The sequence below is a fragment of the Mobula birostris genome, chromosome 7 (assembly GCF_030028105.1).
Source record: "Mobula birostris isolate sMobBir1 chromosome 7, sMobBir1.hap1, whole genome shotgun sequence".
Taxonomy (NCBI): domain Eukaryota; kingdom Metazoa; phylum Chordata; class Chondrichthyes; order Myliobatiformes; family Myliobatidae; genus Mobula; species Mobula birostris.
In genome coordinates, this window is record NC_092376.1 from 129,576,007 (window position 1) to 129,595,395 (window position 19,389).

General features: G+C 39.6%; 1 protein-coding gene across 1 annotated transcript in view; it reads right to left on the bottom strand.

Annotated features, from left to right (window-relative positions):
* htr4 (5-hydroxytryptamine receptor 4) overlaps positions 1 to 19,389 on the bottom strand; it is a 146,872-nt gene that overhangs the window by 82,191 nt on the left and 45,292 nt on the right. Inside the window, exons 4-6 of the mRNA XM_072264435.1 lie at positions 19,150 to 19,350; positions 13,833 to 13,986; positions 12,144 to 12,703 (exon numbers count right to left, since the gene is read on the bottom strand). Of these exons, the coding sequence (XP_072120536.1) occupies positions 12,144 to 12,703; positions 13,833 to 13,986; positions 19,150 to 19,350 (915 nt within the window). The remainder of the gene's footprint in view (positions 1 to 12,143; positions 12,704 to 13,832; positions 13,987 to 19,149; positions 19,351 to 19,389) is intronic.

The window sequence follows — 19,389 nt, forward strand, 5'->3', positions numbered from 1 at the left end:
ACTTGGAACTACTAAGCTAAATAAGGAACAATTAAGACATCTGTGAAGAAACTCAACACAAGACTAATCCACAGAACATTAATCCGTGCCCAAGGAAATTTATGGTAAACAATAAGCTGTGCATATAAGCTTGGTTCTAGGATAATATATGTCTATGGTCAATTACAAAGAGGCCACCAAGGCAAACACTAACTTTATTTAATAGATTTTGAAAACTACTAGTATCTCGGTTATCCTAGCAACATTGCACACATTCCAAACTGACTTTTCTTCTAACATTAATGTTGCTAGAGATTTAAATATGAGAACCATGTTGTATAATGCTATGCCCACAGTTGCAAAAGCCATCTTCAAACAAGTGAGGAATTTTCTGGAAGCTTTATTTCTAAGAGTAATCTTGCATACTATGTTAAAGTTCACATGCACTCTACTTTCTTGATTTACAATCAGAAGAAATGTTGGAATTTATATTGCTTGTGCTTTGAGAATTTAGTGAAGGGGGGGAGAGTGGGAAATGTCTTGGTTTCTGTTTGATGGACAAATGAGAGATGATTACAATAAGTGAGCATTAATATGTGCACACAGACACTGAAAGCCAAAGTAAGTTAGTGTTGTGGCCATGTCCTCAAGGTAAGAAAATGGTATATCTATTTTTGCAAGTTTACTATAAGTCATCTTCTTTCTCTGAATGCCTCACATTCTGTCAGCAATTGTTCTTCCTCCCCATCCCACAACCACAACCCTAATACGTACCCATATCTCTCCCTCTCTCCTCCATCTCCTCTCCTTCCATCTCCTCCATTTCTTACTCCCATCTCTTTTACCTCTTTCTTCTCCCCCTCACCTGTCCTTAAGCTCCTCTCCCAATTGTTCCTCTCTGCCCCATCTCTTCCTCTTCTCTCTCTTCCCTTCCCTTCTTCCTTATTTTTCTTTATTCCCTTTCTGTCCTCCCTTTTCTACCTTCTCTCTTATTCTCTCCTACTCCCCCTTTTTTTTCTCTCTTCCCCTCTTTTTTATTTCACTTTCCCTCTCCACCTCTTGAGTATCTCCTGTGACTCCTATATCCTTTGTCACAATGCTGGAAATCACGTGAGAATAAAGAGACTAGGCATGACAGGTGTTTGTTTCTTTTTCCTCACATTTGTGCTTAGGCAACAGTCATTGCTAGAAATGGAAAGAATTGATCTCCAAAAGTAAATAGTGTTTTTAAGGATTTAACTTTTTAATATTAGTTGCCTCTTACAGCTGTAGGAATTTCCAGGGCTTACTGAAATTTTGTAACCAATTGTGTCACTTGACAAGCAAAAATTAAATCAAAATGTACGATACCTTTTAAACATTCATGTAAACAAACTCAAAATCTTGAAAATATAATAGAGGTTTAAAAAAAGCCAGTATTAGTGAAAGCGTGTGGCCAACTTGCAAACTAAAGAAAGCGAGTTCTATTATTTTCTGTGAACACTACATCAGCACTTCAGATACATATTATCACATGATTGGACATTTTCAAAACATGAATACTTGTTAAAGTAATGCTGTCAAAACACAATCTAGTGCCTGTGGTATGAGAAGTCTGTTTTGATGAAAAGTTTTTTCTAATACTGAACTTCGGCAGCTCAATTCAAGGACATTACAGAGGGAAATAGGAAAGTTTTCTGCCATCCTGGAAGACATTTCTGTGCTCAATAATATGGTATTTTTATATTGCTTTGGATTTGCAGCACCTGCAGACTTTCTCTTTTTTTATGATTTATTGACCATCAGTTTTCTTTTAAATTTATTGTCCTGCAAGGATTATTTAGTTCCTTATAAAGATCCTGCAAGGTAGGTCAAGTTATAAGAATCATTTCATGGTTGAAATCTCAGTTCTGGTGAATTCCTATATTAAAACTGTTCTGGATTAAGGTAAGATGACTGCAGTAAAGCGAAAATAAACTAATTTCTAACTGTCACAGAGTGATTGATGGTTGGTATATTGAACTCTTGCTGCCTTTTAAAATGGTGGTCAATTAACTCACAGTCTTCAAGCATTTTTATCTATTTAGCTGAAAACAAATGATCAGTCATTGAGGAGTCAGAGAAGGGTTTTTGCCAAGAAGTTTCTACAGTCAGTTGTGTTATCAGATTGCTTATGTTAATTATCATACAGTGTGCCATCAAAGGGTCTCAGACTTTAAACATCAATAGCTGTATTATTTGGAGAATAATTTCTTATGGCGTGACAACTTGATTTGTAGATTGTACTCTCGCTGACCGTGGCTGTCCACTGGGAGCTCAGAATTTTATTATCTCCAAGTCAGAAAAAATGCTTATTATTTTATTTATGTAAATAGACTGCAAAAGTAAAATGTTCCAATTATTATGCCAAGTAATTGTCATTTAGAAGAATACAAGAAGCTTTCAGAGCATTTGCAATTAACCAGCAGTGAAGCTAAAATTACTGCAGAATTAAATTTTCACAGACTTGAAGCTTCCATACTTCAGGTTCTGAGAGGAAATTTAAAAGAATTCTCAATAGTCACTTGGAGTATCGTGAGCATTTAATCCCTTATCTAAGAAAGGACGTGCTCACGATGGAGAGGGTTCAAAAGAGGTTTACAAAAATGATTCCAGACTGAAGGGCTTGTCATAAAGAGCGTTTGGTCCTGTACTCAACTGAATTCAGAAGAATGAAGGGGAATCTCATTGAAAACTATCAAATGTTGAAAGGCCAAGATAGAGTAGATTTGGAGGGGATGTTTCCTGCGGTGGGGGACACAGCCTCAGGGCATGAAGCAATATGGGGAGAGGGTAGGAGATTAGGGCTGAGAGGGAAATGGGAAATAGATCAGCCAGAATGGAATGATGGAGCACATACAAGGGCCAACTGGCTTAATTCTGCTCTGAAATCTTTTAATTCTGCACTGATTATTAACTCGTTAAGTTAGCTATACCTTCCAATTTGTTGTCTTCTACCCCTTGAAGGAATGGAGCATTGTCCCATCACTTCTTGCCATGCAAAATTTAAACCTGGTATTAATAAACAGAGGTGACAAGAGCTTCTGAATTATTGGCCTTACGGGAAGTTTAGTACCAATATCAATTTATTCTACTGTGCCTGTGCCAATAATAATCCCTCCATGAAGTCATCAAAGTGAAAACTGTTGTGCCCAGGACAGTGATAATTGGGAGGTAAAAGGACCAATTTGGTTTCACAATGTCATCCCACATATTTTTCTAGGGAGTTATCAGGAGTTCTTAGCTACCAACTAAGCATTATGACTACAATAGAACATACACATAAACTGGGTTTCTCCAACTGGCTGTCCAGATGCTACCTAACAAATAGCCATCATTAACGACATGATTTTTAAAAGCTCCAGCACTTTAAATCTATGCCTCACAGGTCACAACTTCCATTCTCCATTCAGCCTTTCTAACCTGACCACTGATGCCCGCCAATGAAACACCAATGCCCAGGCACGGAAAGATCTACAAGAAGTAGTGAAACAGCCCAGTCCATCACAGGCAAGGCCTAACCCATCTTGGAACACGTTTACATGCAGCATTGTTACAAGAAGGGATCATCCATTATCAAGGACCCCCATCATCTAGGCCATGCTCTTTTCTCACTGCTGCCATTGGGAAGAAGGCACAAGAGTCTTAGGTCCCATACCACCAGGTTCAGGAACAGATGTTATCCTTCAACCATCAGGCTGCTGAACCAGCGTGGATAATTTCACTCACCTCAGCAATGAAGGGATTCCATAACCTATGGACTCACTTTCAAGAATTCTACCACACATGTTGTTACTATTATTTATTGACTCTTTTTAATTATTTGCATAATTTGTCTTCTTTTGCACATTGGTTGTTTGCCAGTCTTTGTTATGTATAGTTTTTTCATAAATTCTACATTATTTTTTATTTCCCTGTACATGCTGGTAAGAAAATGAATCTCAAGGTAGTATCTGGTGACATTTACGTACTTGGATGATATATTTATTTTGAATTTTGAACTTTAAACCATTCTCCTGTCCCTAGTCTCCTGTCAGTGAGGTGGACATGCTGCATTGATTGAAATGGGTGAGCTGCCTTCATAGTTTTGATCATTTTCTTCGGTTATCACAGTGAGGCTCAGCTCCAGGCACATTCTGAAAGTCAGATCTAAAGACATCGGACCAGGATTCTGCCATTCTGTTCCACCATTCCAGCATGGCTTATTTATAACTTCTCTCAACCCCATTCTCCTGCCTTCTCCCTGTAACCTTTGATGCCCCAATCAATCAAGGACCTATCAACTTTGCTTAAGTAAACTTAATGAACTCACCTGCATAACTATCTGTGGCAACGAACTTCACAGGTTCACCACTCTCTGGTTAAAGAAAAATTTCCTTATCTCAGTTCTCAATGGATGTCCAAGTACAGGCCCAGAGCCATCAAATGACCTCGATACTGTATGTTAACTCTTTCATTCCTGGGATCATTCTTATAAATCTCCTCAGGGGCCTCCCCAATACCAGCATATCCCTTCTTAGATAAGGGGTCCAAAACTGCTTACAATATTCCTTATAAATCATCAGCATTATATCCTTGCTTTTGCATTCTAGTCCTTCCACCATTTTTCCTTCAGTCAAAGTGCATGACTATACACTTCCCTACATTATATTCCATATGCCACTTCTTTGTCCATTCTCCAATATGTCCAAGTCCTTCTGGAGATACTTCGTTCCTCAGCACTACCCACCCCTCCACCTACTTTCGTATCGTCCGCAGACTTGGCTACAGAGCTATTAATTCCTTCATCCAAATCATTGATATATAATGTGAAAAGAAACAGTCCCAATACTGACCCCTGCGAAACATCACTAGTCACTGACACCAAACCAGAGAAGGCCCCAGTGAGACTTGTTCTGGAGCGCTCTGGCCTATGGTCAGGCCCCGACTAGGAGTTGAGGATGCCATCGTCAACCTGCTGAACCGTGTCTACACCCACCTGGACAAGCCAGCGAGCACTGTGAGGGTCATGTTTTTGACTTCTCCTGTGTGTTTAACACCATCCGCCCTGCTCTGCTGGGGGAGAAGCTGACAGCGATGCAGGTAGATGCTTTCCTGGTGTCATGGATTCTTGATTACCTGACTGGCAGACCACAGTACGTGTGCTTGCAACACTGTGTGTCTGACAGAGTGATCAGCAGCACTGGGGCTCCACAGGGGACTGCCTTGTCTCCCTTTCTCTTCACTATTTACACCTCGGTCTTCAACTACTGCACAGTCTTGTCATCTTCAGAAGTTTTCTGATGACTCTGCCATAGTTGGATGCATCAGCAAGGGAGATGAGGCTGAGTACAGGGCTACGGTAGGAAACTTTGTCACATGGTGTGAGCAGAATTATCTGCAGCTTAATGTGAAAAAGACTAAGGAGCAGGTGGTAGACCTGAGGAGAGCTAAGGTACCGGTGACCCTTGTTTCCATCCAGGGGGTCAGTGTGGACATGGTGGTGGATTATAAATACCTGGGGATACGAATTGACAATAAACTGGACTGGTCAAAGAATACTGAGGCTGTCTACAAGAAGGGTCAGAGCCGTCTCTATTTCCTGAGAAGACTGAGGTCCTTTAACATCTGCCGGACAATGCTGAGGATGTTCTACGAGTCTGTGGTGGCCAGTGCTATCATGTTTGTTGTTGTCTGCTGAGGCAGCAGGCTGAGGGTAGCAGACACCAACAGAATCAACAAACTCATTCCTAAGACCAGTGATGTTGTGGGGATGGAACTGAACTCTCAGACTGTGGTGTCTGAAAAGAGGATGCTGCCCAAGTTGCATGCCATCTTGGACAATGTCTCCCAACCACTACATAACGTACTGGCTGGGCACAGGAGTACATTCAGCCAGAGACTCATTCCACCGAGATGCAACACAGAGCGTCATAGGAAGTCATTCCTGCCTGTGGCCATCAAACTTTACAACTCCTCCCTTGGAGGGTCAGACACCATGAGCCAATAGGCTGGTCCTGGACTTATTTCCTATCCTGGCAGAATCTACATACTACTATTTAACTATTTATGGTTTTATTACTATTTATTATTTATTATTTATGCAACTGTAACGAAAACCAATTTCCCCCAGGATCAATAAAGTATGACTATGCTATGCTATACAATACTATTTACTGCTATTCTTTGCCTCCAGCCAATCAGCCAATCCTCTATCCATGCAAGTACCTTTCATGTATTACCGTGGGCTCTTATCTTGTTAAGCAGCCTTATGTGCAGCACCTTGTCAAAGGCCTTCTGAGAATCCAAATAAACAACATCTACTGACTCTCCTTTGTCTATCCTGCCTGTTATTTCCTCAAAGAATTCCAACTGTTTTGTCAGGCATAATTTCCCCTGGAAAAACTCATGCTGACTTTGGCCTCTTTTATCATGTGCTTCCAACTACCCCAAAACCTCATCCTCCAACAGTTTTCCAACCTCTAAAGTCTGGCTAACTGGCCGATAATTTCTTTATTTTGCCTCCTTCCCTTAAAGACTGAAGTGACATTTCCAATTTTCCAGTCCTCTGGAACCATTCCAGAATCTAGTGATTCTTGAAAGATTATTACTAATTCCCGCATATCTCTTCAACTATCTCTGTCAGAACCCTGGGTACAGTCCATCTGGTCCAGATGACTACCTACCTTCAGAATTTTCAGCTTCCCAAGTATCTTCTCCTTAGTAATAACAACTACATTCACTTCTGCCACCTGATACTCTCGCATTTCTGGCAATACTGCTAATGTCTTCCACAGAGAAGATTGGCACAAAATACTTAAGTTCATCCATCATTTTTTGTCCCCCATTACTACCTCTCCAGCTTCGTTTTCCAGCTGTCCAATCTCTATGCTAGTCTCTCTTTTATTCTTTATATATCTGATAAAAATTTTGAATCCTCTTTTATATTATTGGCTAGTTTCCCTTCATAATTTATCTTTTTCCTCTTTGGCTTTTTTTGCTGGCTTGTGTTGGTTTTAGAAGCTTCTCAGTCCTCTAACTTCCCTTTACATTTTGCTATATTATATGCCCTCTCTGTCTTTTGTTTTTATGCTTGCATTAACTTCCCTGGTCAGCCACGGTTGCCTCATTTTCCCTTTAGAATACTTGTTCATCCTTGAGATATAAATTTCCAGCACCCTCTGAAATATCCTCCCAGAAACACCAGTCATTACTGTTCTGCCATCATTCTTGCTAGTGTTCCCTTCTGATCAACTTTGGCCAGCTCCTCTCTCATGCTTCAGTAATTCCTTTTACTCCACTGTAATACTGATACGTCTGATTTTAGCTTGTCCTTTTCGAGCTGTAGATCATATTATGATCACTGTCTCCTAAGAGTTCCTTTAATTTAAGCTTCCTAATCAAATCTGCATCATTACCTAACACCCAATCCAGAAATGCTATTCCCCTAATGGGCTCAGCCCCGGCTGCTCTAATTTTCCCCAATGTACCTGCATATGGAAATCCCCCATTATTAATGCAATGTTGTTCATTTTACGTGTCTTTCTATCTCCCATTGTAATTATCTCCCATTGTAGTCCCCATCTTGACCTTTGTATTTAACTCCCATCAGGGTTTTTTTTGTTCTTGCAGTTTCTTAACCCTACCCATCAGAGTCTACATTATCTGATCCTATCTCACCTCTTTCTCGGGATTTGATTTCAATTTTTACCATGACAGACTCCCCATCCCTTCTGCCAATATTCCTGTCCTTTAGAAACAATGTGTATTCTTGGTTGTTAAGAGGCCAACTCTGATCTTGGGTCAGCCACAACTCGAGATGAACACATCATCATACTTGCCACCACTAACTGTGCTACATGATCACCTACTGTACTCTGTATACTGTGTCCATTCAAATATAACACCTTCTGTTCTGTACTCACTACCATTTTTGCTTTTGGCTTCCCATTCTCCCATTACACTTTAACTCACCCCATTGACTGCAATTTTGCCCCATCATCTACCTATCCTTCCTCACAGTCTCACTGCACACTGTATCTAAGTGTTTACCAACAGTCCCATCTTCAGCCCTATCTCTTCAGTTCCCATCCCCCTGCAAATTAGTTTTAACCCTCCCCTACAGCTCTAGCAAACCTGCCTGCAAAGACATTGTTCCCCCTTGGGTTTGAGTGGAACCCGTTCCTTTTGTACAGGTCATACCTTTCCCAAAAGAAATCCCAATGATTCATATGTCTAAAACCCTGCCCCCGCCCCAGTTCCTCAACCACAAATTAATCTGCAAAATCACCCTATTCTTACCCTCAATGGTATGTGGCACAAGCAGCAATCCAGAGATTACTTTACTGGAGGTCCTGCTTTTCAGCTTTCTGCCTAATTGTCTATAGTCTCTCTTCAGGACCTCCTCCCTTTTCCTACCTATGCTGTTGGTACTATGACTTTTGGCTGTTCGCCCTTCCCTTTAATAATACTGCGGATCCCATCTGAGACATCTCTGTCCTTGGCACCTGGGAGGCAACATATCATCCAGGTGTCTCTTTCACATCCACAGAATCTGTTTCCTGCTCCTCTAACTAAGGAGGGGAACAACCACGCTGTACTGGCTGCCTATTCCCTTTCCCTGTCCTGCCAGTCATCCAGATACCTACCTCCTGTAACTTAGGGGTGACTTCCTGCCTGTAGCTTCTAATTTTCATGTCCTCATTGAGCCAAAGGTCACCCAGCAGTAGTTTCAGTTCTTTAACATGGTCTCTAAGGAACTGTAGCTTGGTGCACTTCATGCAGGGGTAGTGATCAGGGAGACAAGAAGTCTCCCAGAAATCCCACATCTCAAACAAAGAACATACCACTACCCCCAAACTCATTTTTGGGCTGAGCATACTTCTGGGCTGAAGGCACAGATGTATTTTCTGTTGTATTCAGGAAAAAATAACTCATTGTGAATAGGTTGCACTTACTCAAATTATTTGTTGATTTCATTCCTAACTTTGGAATCTAAAAATTGTGGTGAATCAGCAGGAAGGACTGTTGCCTGGTATTAACAATAAATGAGAGACATGGAATATGTCCTGAAGTCAATCCCTGTTCTCTGCTAATTCTAGTGGGAATTACAATCTCAGAGCTGTTGGGCTAAAGAAATAGAGAGTGAGGTCAATTTTTTTACATCTGTATCCTGGAGGTCAAGTTGTAATCAAGAGTAGTCTTGGCTCCAGATCTTGATGGTTCATAGCACTGCTAGTATTCAAGCTCACGTGTAGAACTTAGTTATTTGAGCCTGGAAGTTATCAGGGTCTCTAACCCATGTTACTCTGTAAGCCTATTACATTAGAATCACCTTGAAATTATTCTCTAGTGACACAACAGCACACTGCGCACTGCATACTCTGTTACTGTTTAATTCTAAAGCAACCGCAACCACATGGAAAGTATTTAATAAATGAGTGTTCATTTAAAAGTTTGACATTTTTGAACTGGAAATGCATGAATTTATATAGGAAATACTTGCTAGTGTGGATCTCTTTTGTAAACATCTGAGAATATTGCTGCAAATTCATTGGTGAAGAATTCTGCTGATGAAGATCCAGTGCTGAGAAATCAGTTTCCTGTGATCACACCTTTGGTCTTAAATTCTGGGGATTTCAATATTAACTCTTAAAAACTGATTAAAAGAGAGAAAAGAGGGGGCTGAAACATCCGAAGGGTTTGTCAATAATGCAAGTGTTATTTGGGATAGAATTATAGCTATTTGGTATAAGCTGGAATCACTCATAAACTCTGTGTACAAGGGAATAAATGGAGATGGATTAGCTGGACCTAGAAATGAGAGAGGAAGGTAATAAATAAAACATAACATTCAAGGAAACAAAGTGGAAGGGCATGTTGTGATGATGAAATTGTGATTTTGCAACAGGATATAATAGAATGGAGTGCTTGGGTGAAAAACTGGCAAATAGAGTTTAACGTACACAGGGAAGTGGTGATCATGCATTTTGGTAAAATAATTCAAAGGCAATGTATTTTCTAAATGGAGAGAGAATTTCAGAGCAATCTAGATGTTCTAGTGCCTGAATCACTATGTTAGGAGATGTTCAACGAACAATTATGGCCCTTCTTGCAAAGTGGTTGGAGCTTATGAACTGGAGCAAGGTTGTAAGGGGGGGAAGGGGCAGGAGGATAGGTTGTTACAGTTGTACAGAGTGTTGGTAAAGCCAAATTTGGAATACTGTGCATGGTACTTTTCCCCTTAACTAAAGTAATATAACAGCATTGGAAGCAGTCCAAAGGAGAGACATTAGACCAGGAAATTTCACTGCATCAAAATGTGCTCTATCAAAAGAGGCTGGACAGTTTTTATCTGCCTTCCTAGGATTTCAGGAGAGAGGGAGAGGTGATATTACTCAGAGGAGGAGGGTGGTTTTGATGGTGGATATTGAAATGTTTTCACTTGAGGGAGGGTCATGAAAGTGCACATAGCTACAAAATATGGAGCTGGTCTTTTAGACTGAAGTATATAAATGTTTCTTCTCTCAAAGTTTGGTGAATCTCTGGAAATCTCTCAGAGTGTGGTGAATCTCAGGAATTCTCTGCTCCTGAGGTTAGTGGTGATGGCAATGGATTAATATTTGAAAGAACAACGATTTGAGGGCTATGTGGAATTGGCACAGAAGAGGAGTAGACGTCAAGATAGAGCAGCAATGATCACACTGAGTGGTGGGAGAGGCTTGAGGATGCCAGCGGTCTATTCCTGCTGCTAATTTTGTATAGAATGTATTTCTGAAAAGAACAGGAGCAAGCTAATTCTGGAAACTGAAAGTTATCAAGGAGAAAAAAGCAAATAGGGCAGGGTTAGAGAGAGCAAGAGAAAATACAACCAATAGGGAGACAATCTGTAGGCAACAGACCACAAAGAAAAGGAAATGAAACCTACATACAATCACCTAGAGGGCAAGCCTTTGAGGTTTTGAGGAATAATATAAAATTGTTGTTGCTAAATAATTTATCTGCATTGGATGCATCTTAATAAAATAAAACTAATATACCTGTACACATTTTGTGGTCTGAGCAAATAAATCACTCTAGTCATGTTAACATAAATATTGGTCGGAAAATCTTACCTGTTCATATACAGTCATAAAACTGGAAGCAGACACTTTACAGGTGGGTACAAAAATAGTTGACACACTATTGGAAGTTTAAACAACAGATGGGAAAGTTGATCAAAATGTTAACTGCACTCAAAGGCAATCTGCCCAAGTTCCATGAAATTCTATCATGGAGATTTCTGAGTTCACATTTGGCACAGGGCAGTTAACAATCTATTTTATGCATTTTCATGAAATGTGATGAACTAACAAATTCAAGATATTGAAATCTACTTGCCACACCTTTATAAATAATAACTACAAAATATAATTGCAATGCACATATGCATACAGTACAAAATTTTTCTAAGAATATTTCAATTCTGTAATTAACTAGAGTTTAGATTAGAGGGATAAGAATGTTTCTATTTAATCAACTAAAATTTTAGTGATTTACTCACAATGAACAATAATACTTCTCAAACTTACTGCCCTGAATTTCCTAGATGACAGGAACTTTTCTTTGTAACGTGGTATTTGTGTCACCTGTCTCATTCAACCCTGACTACACCAGTTATTCTGTTAATGGAACAACTTTAAAAATCCTGGTATGTTTCTCATTCCAATCCTACCAGGCCATAAGGAAAGGAAAATCACAAGGCCAAAACAAGCCAAAGTCTGTCAATTTTTGCCATTTCTAATGGTTCTACTACATCAGTGCTCTGATCATTTTCAGCTGTATTTGCTCTCCTGTAACTCTTCCTGTGCTTTGCAATGTGGGATGCAAGAAGCAAATGGTGTTCTTATTGCTTAGCATGGCTAAGGTGTTAGTGATAAATAATCTTGGTCACACACTTCCATCATTAACAAAGTAATAAAGACACCCCACTGTATTTCCTGGAAACCACCCAATACGTTGTCTTAAATTTTACCACTGAATTAAGTACTGGAACAGGAAGGAGAAAATTCTATTTATTAATTCTATTAGAAAGTTCTATTTATGGAGTGGGTTCAATTAATATTGAAAAGGCTGCCTTACCTGTACCTGGATTAAGTTAAAGTGGATATTTAATGCGTCACACATACCTCAATACATGTGTTGATCCATTAATTGTTGTAGAACAGGGAATTGTCTGTCCCAGTTTAGAAGATCGTCTGTGCCTCTCACCGCAGCACAAAATTGTTAAGAAGGCACGCCTGAAGGACTTGTTCAAATACGCATACAGAAATGGATTCAATCCTGAATTAATATATCCAAGCCAAAGGAACGCTGTCCAAATCTTTTCTGGAAAAGAGTAGTTTATAAATGGGTCCACAATATTTGTGATGAAAAATGGTGCCCAACAGAGGCAAAAGCATCCCATAATAATGCACAAGGTTTTGGCTGCTTTGGTTTCAGTCTTCATCCTGTGATTTCCTGGATGGTCAGCTTGTTGTCCAGACTCATTTGAAGTTCCTGCACGTTTCAGCATTTCAATCTGCCGTGCATGTTCTCTAGCAGTTACATATATCCTTTGGTATGCTAGAACCATTAAAATAAAAGGTATGTAGAATGCAACAACTGAGCATGTAATGGCAAAGGGTTTGTTCACCATAAAGACACAGGATGTTGTATTCATGTCATTGTTGAATTTTCTTACCTCTACCTGTAAAGAGATTTAAAAAAAATGCTATTCAGTTGAAGAAGATAATTTAATCAAAATAACTTACAGTATTTCAAGATTTTCTTTGCCAAAGTGTTAAAATAGTGTCAGATCTTTGCTTATATTCAACAACCTTTGGTGAGTGGCCCTCACTGTGCATGTGCCTTATACCAGATTCCCAATATAAATACTTTACTTTAAGCTCTGTAATGTCAAGAGGGTTTCAGGAGGATAGAGAAGTGCTTCAAGGATGTCCTCAAAGTGTCCTTGAAAAGATGGAATATCAAGGCAACTCAAAGTGACGGAGAAACACTTGGAAAGTCTTTAAGCACTTGGAATCTGGAGTACGTAGAGACCAGATGCAAAAGAGCAGCAATAATTTAATAACTGACCCTTAACAGCACCTCCTCAAATATGTGGCAGTGTATGTGGATTCTGCAATGAATTCATTGGTACTTCAGACTTTACAAAACTACACTATAGGCAAATAATTCTTGATCATGGAGGACAAGAGCGGAAGATATAATCACAGTGTAGGCAATCATAATGTGATTGAGACTGAATATAGTGACGTTGTTCTTCCAGAGGGTGTTTCTGCTTATTCAGCACTGCATGCTGAAAAAAGAGTAAGGCAAGCTGATGGGCAGACATAGATTTAAATATCACCTACAAACACGTAGACCTTGACATGTTTCAGATGATGTCAGCTCAAGTTGATGATGTCACTACAGGACAGCAGTACAAAGCACCTTTGAAGATGATACTTTGCCCAAGACACCATAGATGAGAATCATCCAGATGAAGGTTGTCCCATCTTGCTGGATGATAGTGGAGTGCGTTAGAGGAAGGTAGCTTGGTCAACTTTGCCAAAAATTTGAAAATGAGTTAAGAAAGAGGAGTTTTCCCACATCTCATTCTAACAAGATATAATTAACGTTTTTGATTATGTCCATTTCTGCACTGTGAGAGGGCAGAACCAGAATGAAAGGATTTAAACATAAGCTTGTGAAAATATTGGATGTGGTTTTAGGACACAACAGTTCCAAAGAATATTTGCTAAATTTCCCATTATAATATGACAAGCACTACATTTAACCTCATAATGCATTTTATTAGACTATGCATTACTCACCAGTTCCTGTATACCAATACTGTTCCAGCCTTGCATGATAGGAAGGAATGAAATAAATGTGGGGATAATCCAACACCCTCCAAGCATTATAATAATACGTGAGGGTGTCATTTTGTTCCTGTAAACCAGAGGTTGACAACAAATAGCATAGTACCTGAAAACAAAACAGAAAAATACCTTTTCCTTAATAATTTTGTTCATTTTTCATCCAAAAATTAATTTACACTCACTCCCCTCATTCCCATGTCTATCTCCTTGGTCACTCAGTTCCTTGTGTCCTTATGTCAGGGAGGAAGGTCTGGAAGGAAATCCTTCTCTGTCAATTTCATGATTTCTATTAGATGTTGATAGGTGATGAATTTATGTGGAACAAGATTAGGTCAGTGAGAATTGCAGTTGTAATCACAAAAGCTAACAATTTAAAACACTTTTTTCTGAAAATTGTGTATGGAGGTGATAGACTGTTTACAGCATGGTGTTAATATTCAGTTATTTTACAATGTACTGTATTACACATTTGCCTTTGGCTTTGCACAGAGTGGAATACAGAGCAGAGACCAATGATTGAAAAATGTTTCCTTTCTACCTACAGCCGCCAGACTCGTTTTTCTGCAAAATGGATCTTACTTCTTTTTAGAGCATGTTTGCCAAACCAGAAGTCATAATAAAATGGCAAAATGATACATTCTAGCTTTAAATATTCATTTTGATAGCTTACTCTCTTTCAAGTGCATGAAAACCTGATCCATGCATTTCACAGACACTGCAGCTTCTATGTTCATCTCACAAATGGAAAACAGTTTTACACACGTGTACAAATTGTGAGCAGCAGTTGGCCACTCTGCTGTTTAATAAGATCAGGGTGAATTTCATTGTAACGTGAATTCATCATTGCCATCTACCAGTGTAACCTCTCTCTCAATATCGCTGGTTGTGGACTATAGGAAGAATGGAGACAGGCTAGCCTCTATTGACATCAGTGGATCTGGGGTTCAGAGGGTGAACAGCTTTAAGTTCCTGGGCATAAACATCATCGAGGATCTCACAAGGGTTGCACATACTGGCTGTGTGGTGAAAAAGGCACAACAGTGCCTCTTTCACTTCAGACGGTTGAAGAAGTTTCTATAGGGGCACAATTGAGCGCATCCTGACTGGCTGCATCACTGCCTGGTATGGGAACTGTACTGCCCTCAATTGCAGGACTCTGCCGAGAGTGTTGCGGACAGCCCAGCGCATCTGTGGATGTGAACTTCCAACTATTCAGCACATTTACAAAGACAGGTATGTAAAAAGGGCCCAAAGGATCATTGGGGACCCGAATCACCCCAACTACAAACTGTTCCAGCTGCTACCATCCAGGAAACAGTACCACAGCATAAAACCCAGGACCAACAGGCTCAGGCCATCAGACTGCTTAACTCAACGGTATTTCTATGTTTTATTGACAATCCTGTTGTACATGCTATTTATTTATTTATTATAAATTACTATAAATTGCACATTCAGATGGAGATTTTTACTCCTCATGTATATGAACGATGTAAGTAATAAAGTCAATTCTATGCAAAACCCTTCATCTCCCTGCTTATCAGAATTCAAAGGCTCGCTTTCTCAAAAGGGTGCGGAAGTAGAATTCAAAGACTTACAGGATCTGTGGAAAAAGATTGTTTCATCTCTCTCTTAAACAGGGGAGCCTTTATTTTTAAACTGAGATCCCTAGTCCTACATTCTCCTACAAGAATATCCTTTCCAGAACCACTCTGTTAAGACACTTCAGCATCTTTCATATTTCAATCAAGTCCCCCTCAGTTAACTAAACTCCAGAGGATATGTGCCTGGCTGCTCATAAAACAACTCACGCATTCCAGTTATTAGTCTAGAAAATGTTTTCTGAACTGTTTTCATTCATTACTATCCTTCATCAAGAAAGGAGAGTAACAGGAATATATAGTACTCCAGATGTGATCTTTCTAATGCCAAAAAATAAAAAATAATTGCTTCACTACTTTTTAATTAAATCCCTTGGCAACACTGGAAGCAAAAATGCTTGGGACCTAATCATAGAACACTTAATTTGTCATTATGCCCATTTAGTACAGAAAGATGTTCAATCATGTCTGATGCTTACATAACAACAGTTATAAAGAGTGGTTGTTGTTTTAAGATTGTTATTCCTTTAACGATTGGCTTGTGTATCCAGCTGGGTACTGTGAAAATAAAATCAAACAAAGAAGAAACTAAAATAAACTAGGGTTAAGCAACACACATCAAAGTTGCTGGTGAACGCAGCAGGCCAGGCAGCATCTCTAGGAAGAGGTACAGTTGACGTTTCAGGTCGAGACCCTTCGTCAGGACTAACTGAAAGAAGAGTTAGTAAGAGATTTGAAAGTGGGAGGGGGAGGGGGAGATACAAAATGATAGGAGAAGACAGGAGGGAGAGGGATGGAGCCAAGAGTTGGACAGGTGATTGGCAAAGGGGATATGAGAGGATCATGGGACAGGAGGTCCGGGGAGAAAGACAAGGGGGGGGAACCCAGAGGATGGGCAAGGGGTATAGTCAGAGGGACAGAGGGAGAAAAAGGAGAGTGAGAGAAAGAATGTGTGTATAAAAATAAATAACGGATGGGGTACGAGGGGGAGGTGGGGCATTAGTGGAAGTTAGAGAAGTCAATGTTCATGCCATCAGGTTGGAGGCTACCCAGACGGAATATAAGGTTTTGTTCCTCCAACCTGAGTGTGGCTTCTTCTTTACAGTAGAGGAGGCCATGGATAGACATGTCAGAATGTTCCATCCCTCCCCCTCCTGTCTTCTCCTATCATTTTGGATCTCTCCCTCGCCCTCCCACTTTCAAATCTCTTACTAACTCTTCCTTCAGTTAGTCCTGACGAAGGGTCTCGGCCTGAAGCGTCGACTGTACCTCTTCCTAGAGATGCTGCCTGGCCTGCTGCGTTCACCAACAACTTTGATGTGTGTTGCTTGAAATTCCAGCATCTGCAGAATTCCTGTTATTTGCATTTTTAAACTAGGGTTAGTTGGGGTTGTGTTGGAATTGGGAAGGGCTGTAATGAGAATGTGTTTTTGGTGGGTGGAAGGGAACCCATGATTGAGCTTTGCGGCTGTGAGTGACCCCAACACTCAATCAGTTGAAGTGCTGAGTTCATACCAGGAGAGACAGTAAACAATAAAACATCAATCTGTGTCAAACTCAATTGGCAATGAAGTTCTATTTAAAGTTACAGGGAATATTCTGCACATGACATATAAACAATATTCCAGGGGACAATTATAAATATACATTGCATTATTTTAGTATAGTGTATGCATAGCTGAACTTTGACTGTATAATAAGGACCATTAGTTGCTACTTTCTGATTCATATTCTATGGCTACGTATTACTGGACATGTCACACAAAATGCTGGAGGAACTCAGCATGTCTGGCTGCATCCATGGAGGGAAATAAACAGTCGATGATTTGGGCTGAGACCCTTCATTTGGAACATCATAATTGTTAACTGTTTATTTCCCTCCATAGGTACTGCCTGACTTGCTGAGTTTCTCCAGCATTTTGTGTGTATTCCTCAACGTTTTTAGTATCTGCTGAATCTTGTGAGTTTTTATTATTGAACACTTGGCACCTTGAAAATAACAGCACAAGTGAAACATAGCAGATAAATGTTTCCAGGATTAGGGTGAATTGCAACTGGAAACAACAGCCAATCTAATTTCCCAACGTGCACAACTTCAACAGCAAATGGGTGGAATCATTTAGAAACAGACTAAAAGCTGCACTGTATAAAATAGAAAATAGACAACACAGTTTTTCTGCTTTAATTTCGATTCATCTTTCTTACTGATTGAAAATCGTGGTCAAAATACAAAAAGTAATGCAAAGCTCAACAAAGCTAAGTATAGCAACAGCTTTTAGTCCTGTACCCTCAATTGTGAAGAGGGGAAAATAGGACAGCAATAAGAAAATTATGGGGAGAAAAAACAATAATTCTAAGCTCTCCAAGTTAAACATCACCCTGAATGGGATTCATTTTAGTACTCCACCACTAAAATCCTTCTCTCTATATCTTGTAGGATACCCTGGACTATTTGCAACAAGTATCTCAAAGTTTAGATAAATACTACAAATGCTGTCTTACAAAATCCTCAAAAAGCATTGGAAGAGTAGGCAATCCAACAATGCTCTTTCCCAGGCTAATATCTCTGCCGTTTGGTCTCAGTTACTCTGCTATATTGGCCAGGTCATAAGATTTGCATGTTTGGCACCCAGTTCTCAAAGTAAATACGCTCATGAGCTTTGTTGTGGCAGGAGATTATCAGACTCATGGACTTCCAAGATGTGCTTAAAGCTTCCTTGAAGAAGTTCAATATTCTCACTTATTCCGTGGGACCTTTGGCCCACCTCAACTCAAAGTTAAAAAAGAGCATTTGCAAGGGCATTGAGGACTGGCGAACACGAATTAGGAGCACATGGCAGTCCAGAGCTGACAGTGGAAGGACTTCAGCATCTCACAAACAATGCAGCCACTTATCCCATCAGTCATTCCTGCCCCATCTAAGGGAGTGTCTGTGCTTCCCATATTGGCATTGTTAGTCACCCAAGAGCCTTAGAAAGAAAACTGGAGGCAAGTCATTCCAAAACCCAGGAATTGTCTTGGAAGAGAGAGGTATCAAAAGCCTCTGAAGTGATTTATGGACATGGTCCTGAGTAATCTATTCAAAGCTAACATAAGACTTTGACAGACATGCCTAACTCCTCAGAACAACATTTTTCAGGCACATGATTTTAAATTACTATTGTAATTTGGTAGAGATAGTTTTGAGAGGATAGGGTGCTGAAGGCAGCTGCCAGGTATATCATTTCCATCCCAGTTCTTTGAAGGTGCTACCTACTGGGTCATGCTCTGCTGCTCTATACACATTGTTGAGGCTCAACGAGCAGTGAGTCACATGACAGAATCCTAAAACAGGATAACAACTTTGAAGCAAGACGTATTTTTCACAAAAACATTACATAAACTTCAACTACTGAACATTTCAATAAGAGCAATAAAACATTGGCAAATTAAGAACACTGTGATTAATACTAAGCATGTTGAGACATAAAGATGACTTCATCTTAAGATCTCCACTAAATTATAACATAAACTTACATTAATTTTTCCAAACCTAAAATCTCTTATGTATTATGTAAGGTATATTAGTATATAATCACCAATATATGATATACATAATCAATAAATTTATCTTAGTGTACTCTTTGAAATAGTCTGAGCAGAGAAGAACTATACATATTTATACCCACCTGTCTAAAGCAATGCAGCATAGATGAAGAATGGATGCTGTGGTTAGCATGACATCTAAAGAAGTCCGGACAAGGCAAAATGTGTCTCCGTATATCCAGTTCTGTTGTACTAGTTCAATAGCTCCAAAAGGCATCACCATGACTGAAATAAGCAGATCGGTAAAGGCCAAAGAGACTATAAAGTAATTGGTCTTGATCTTCCTATAAGGGATTAGAAATTTAAGGAAATGCTCATAATAG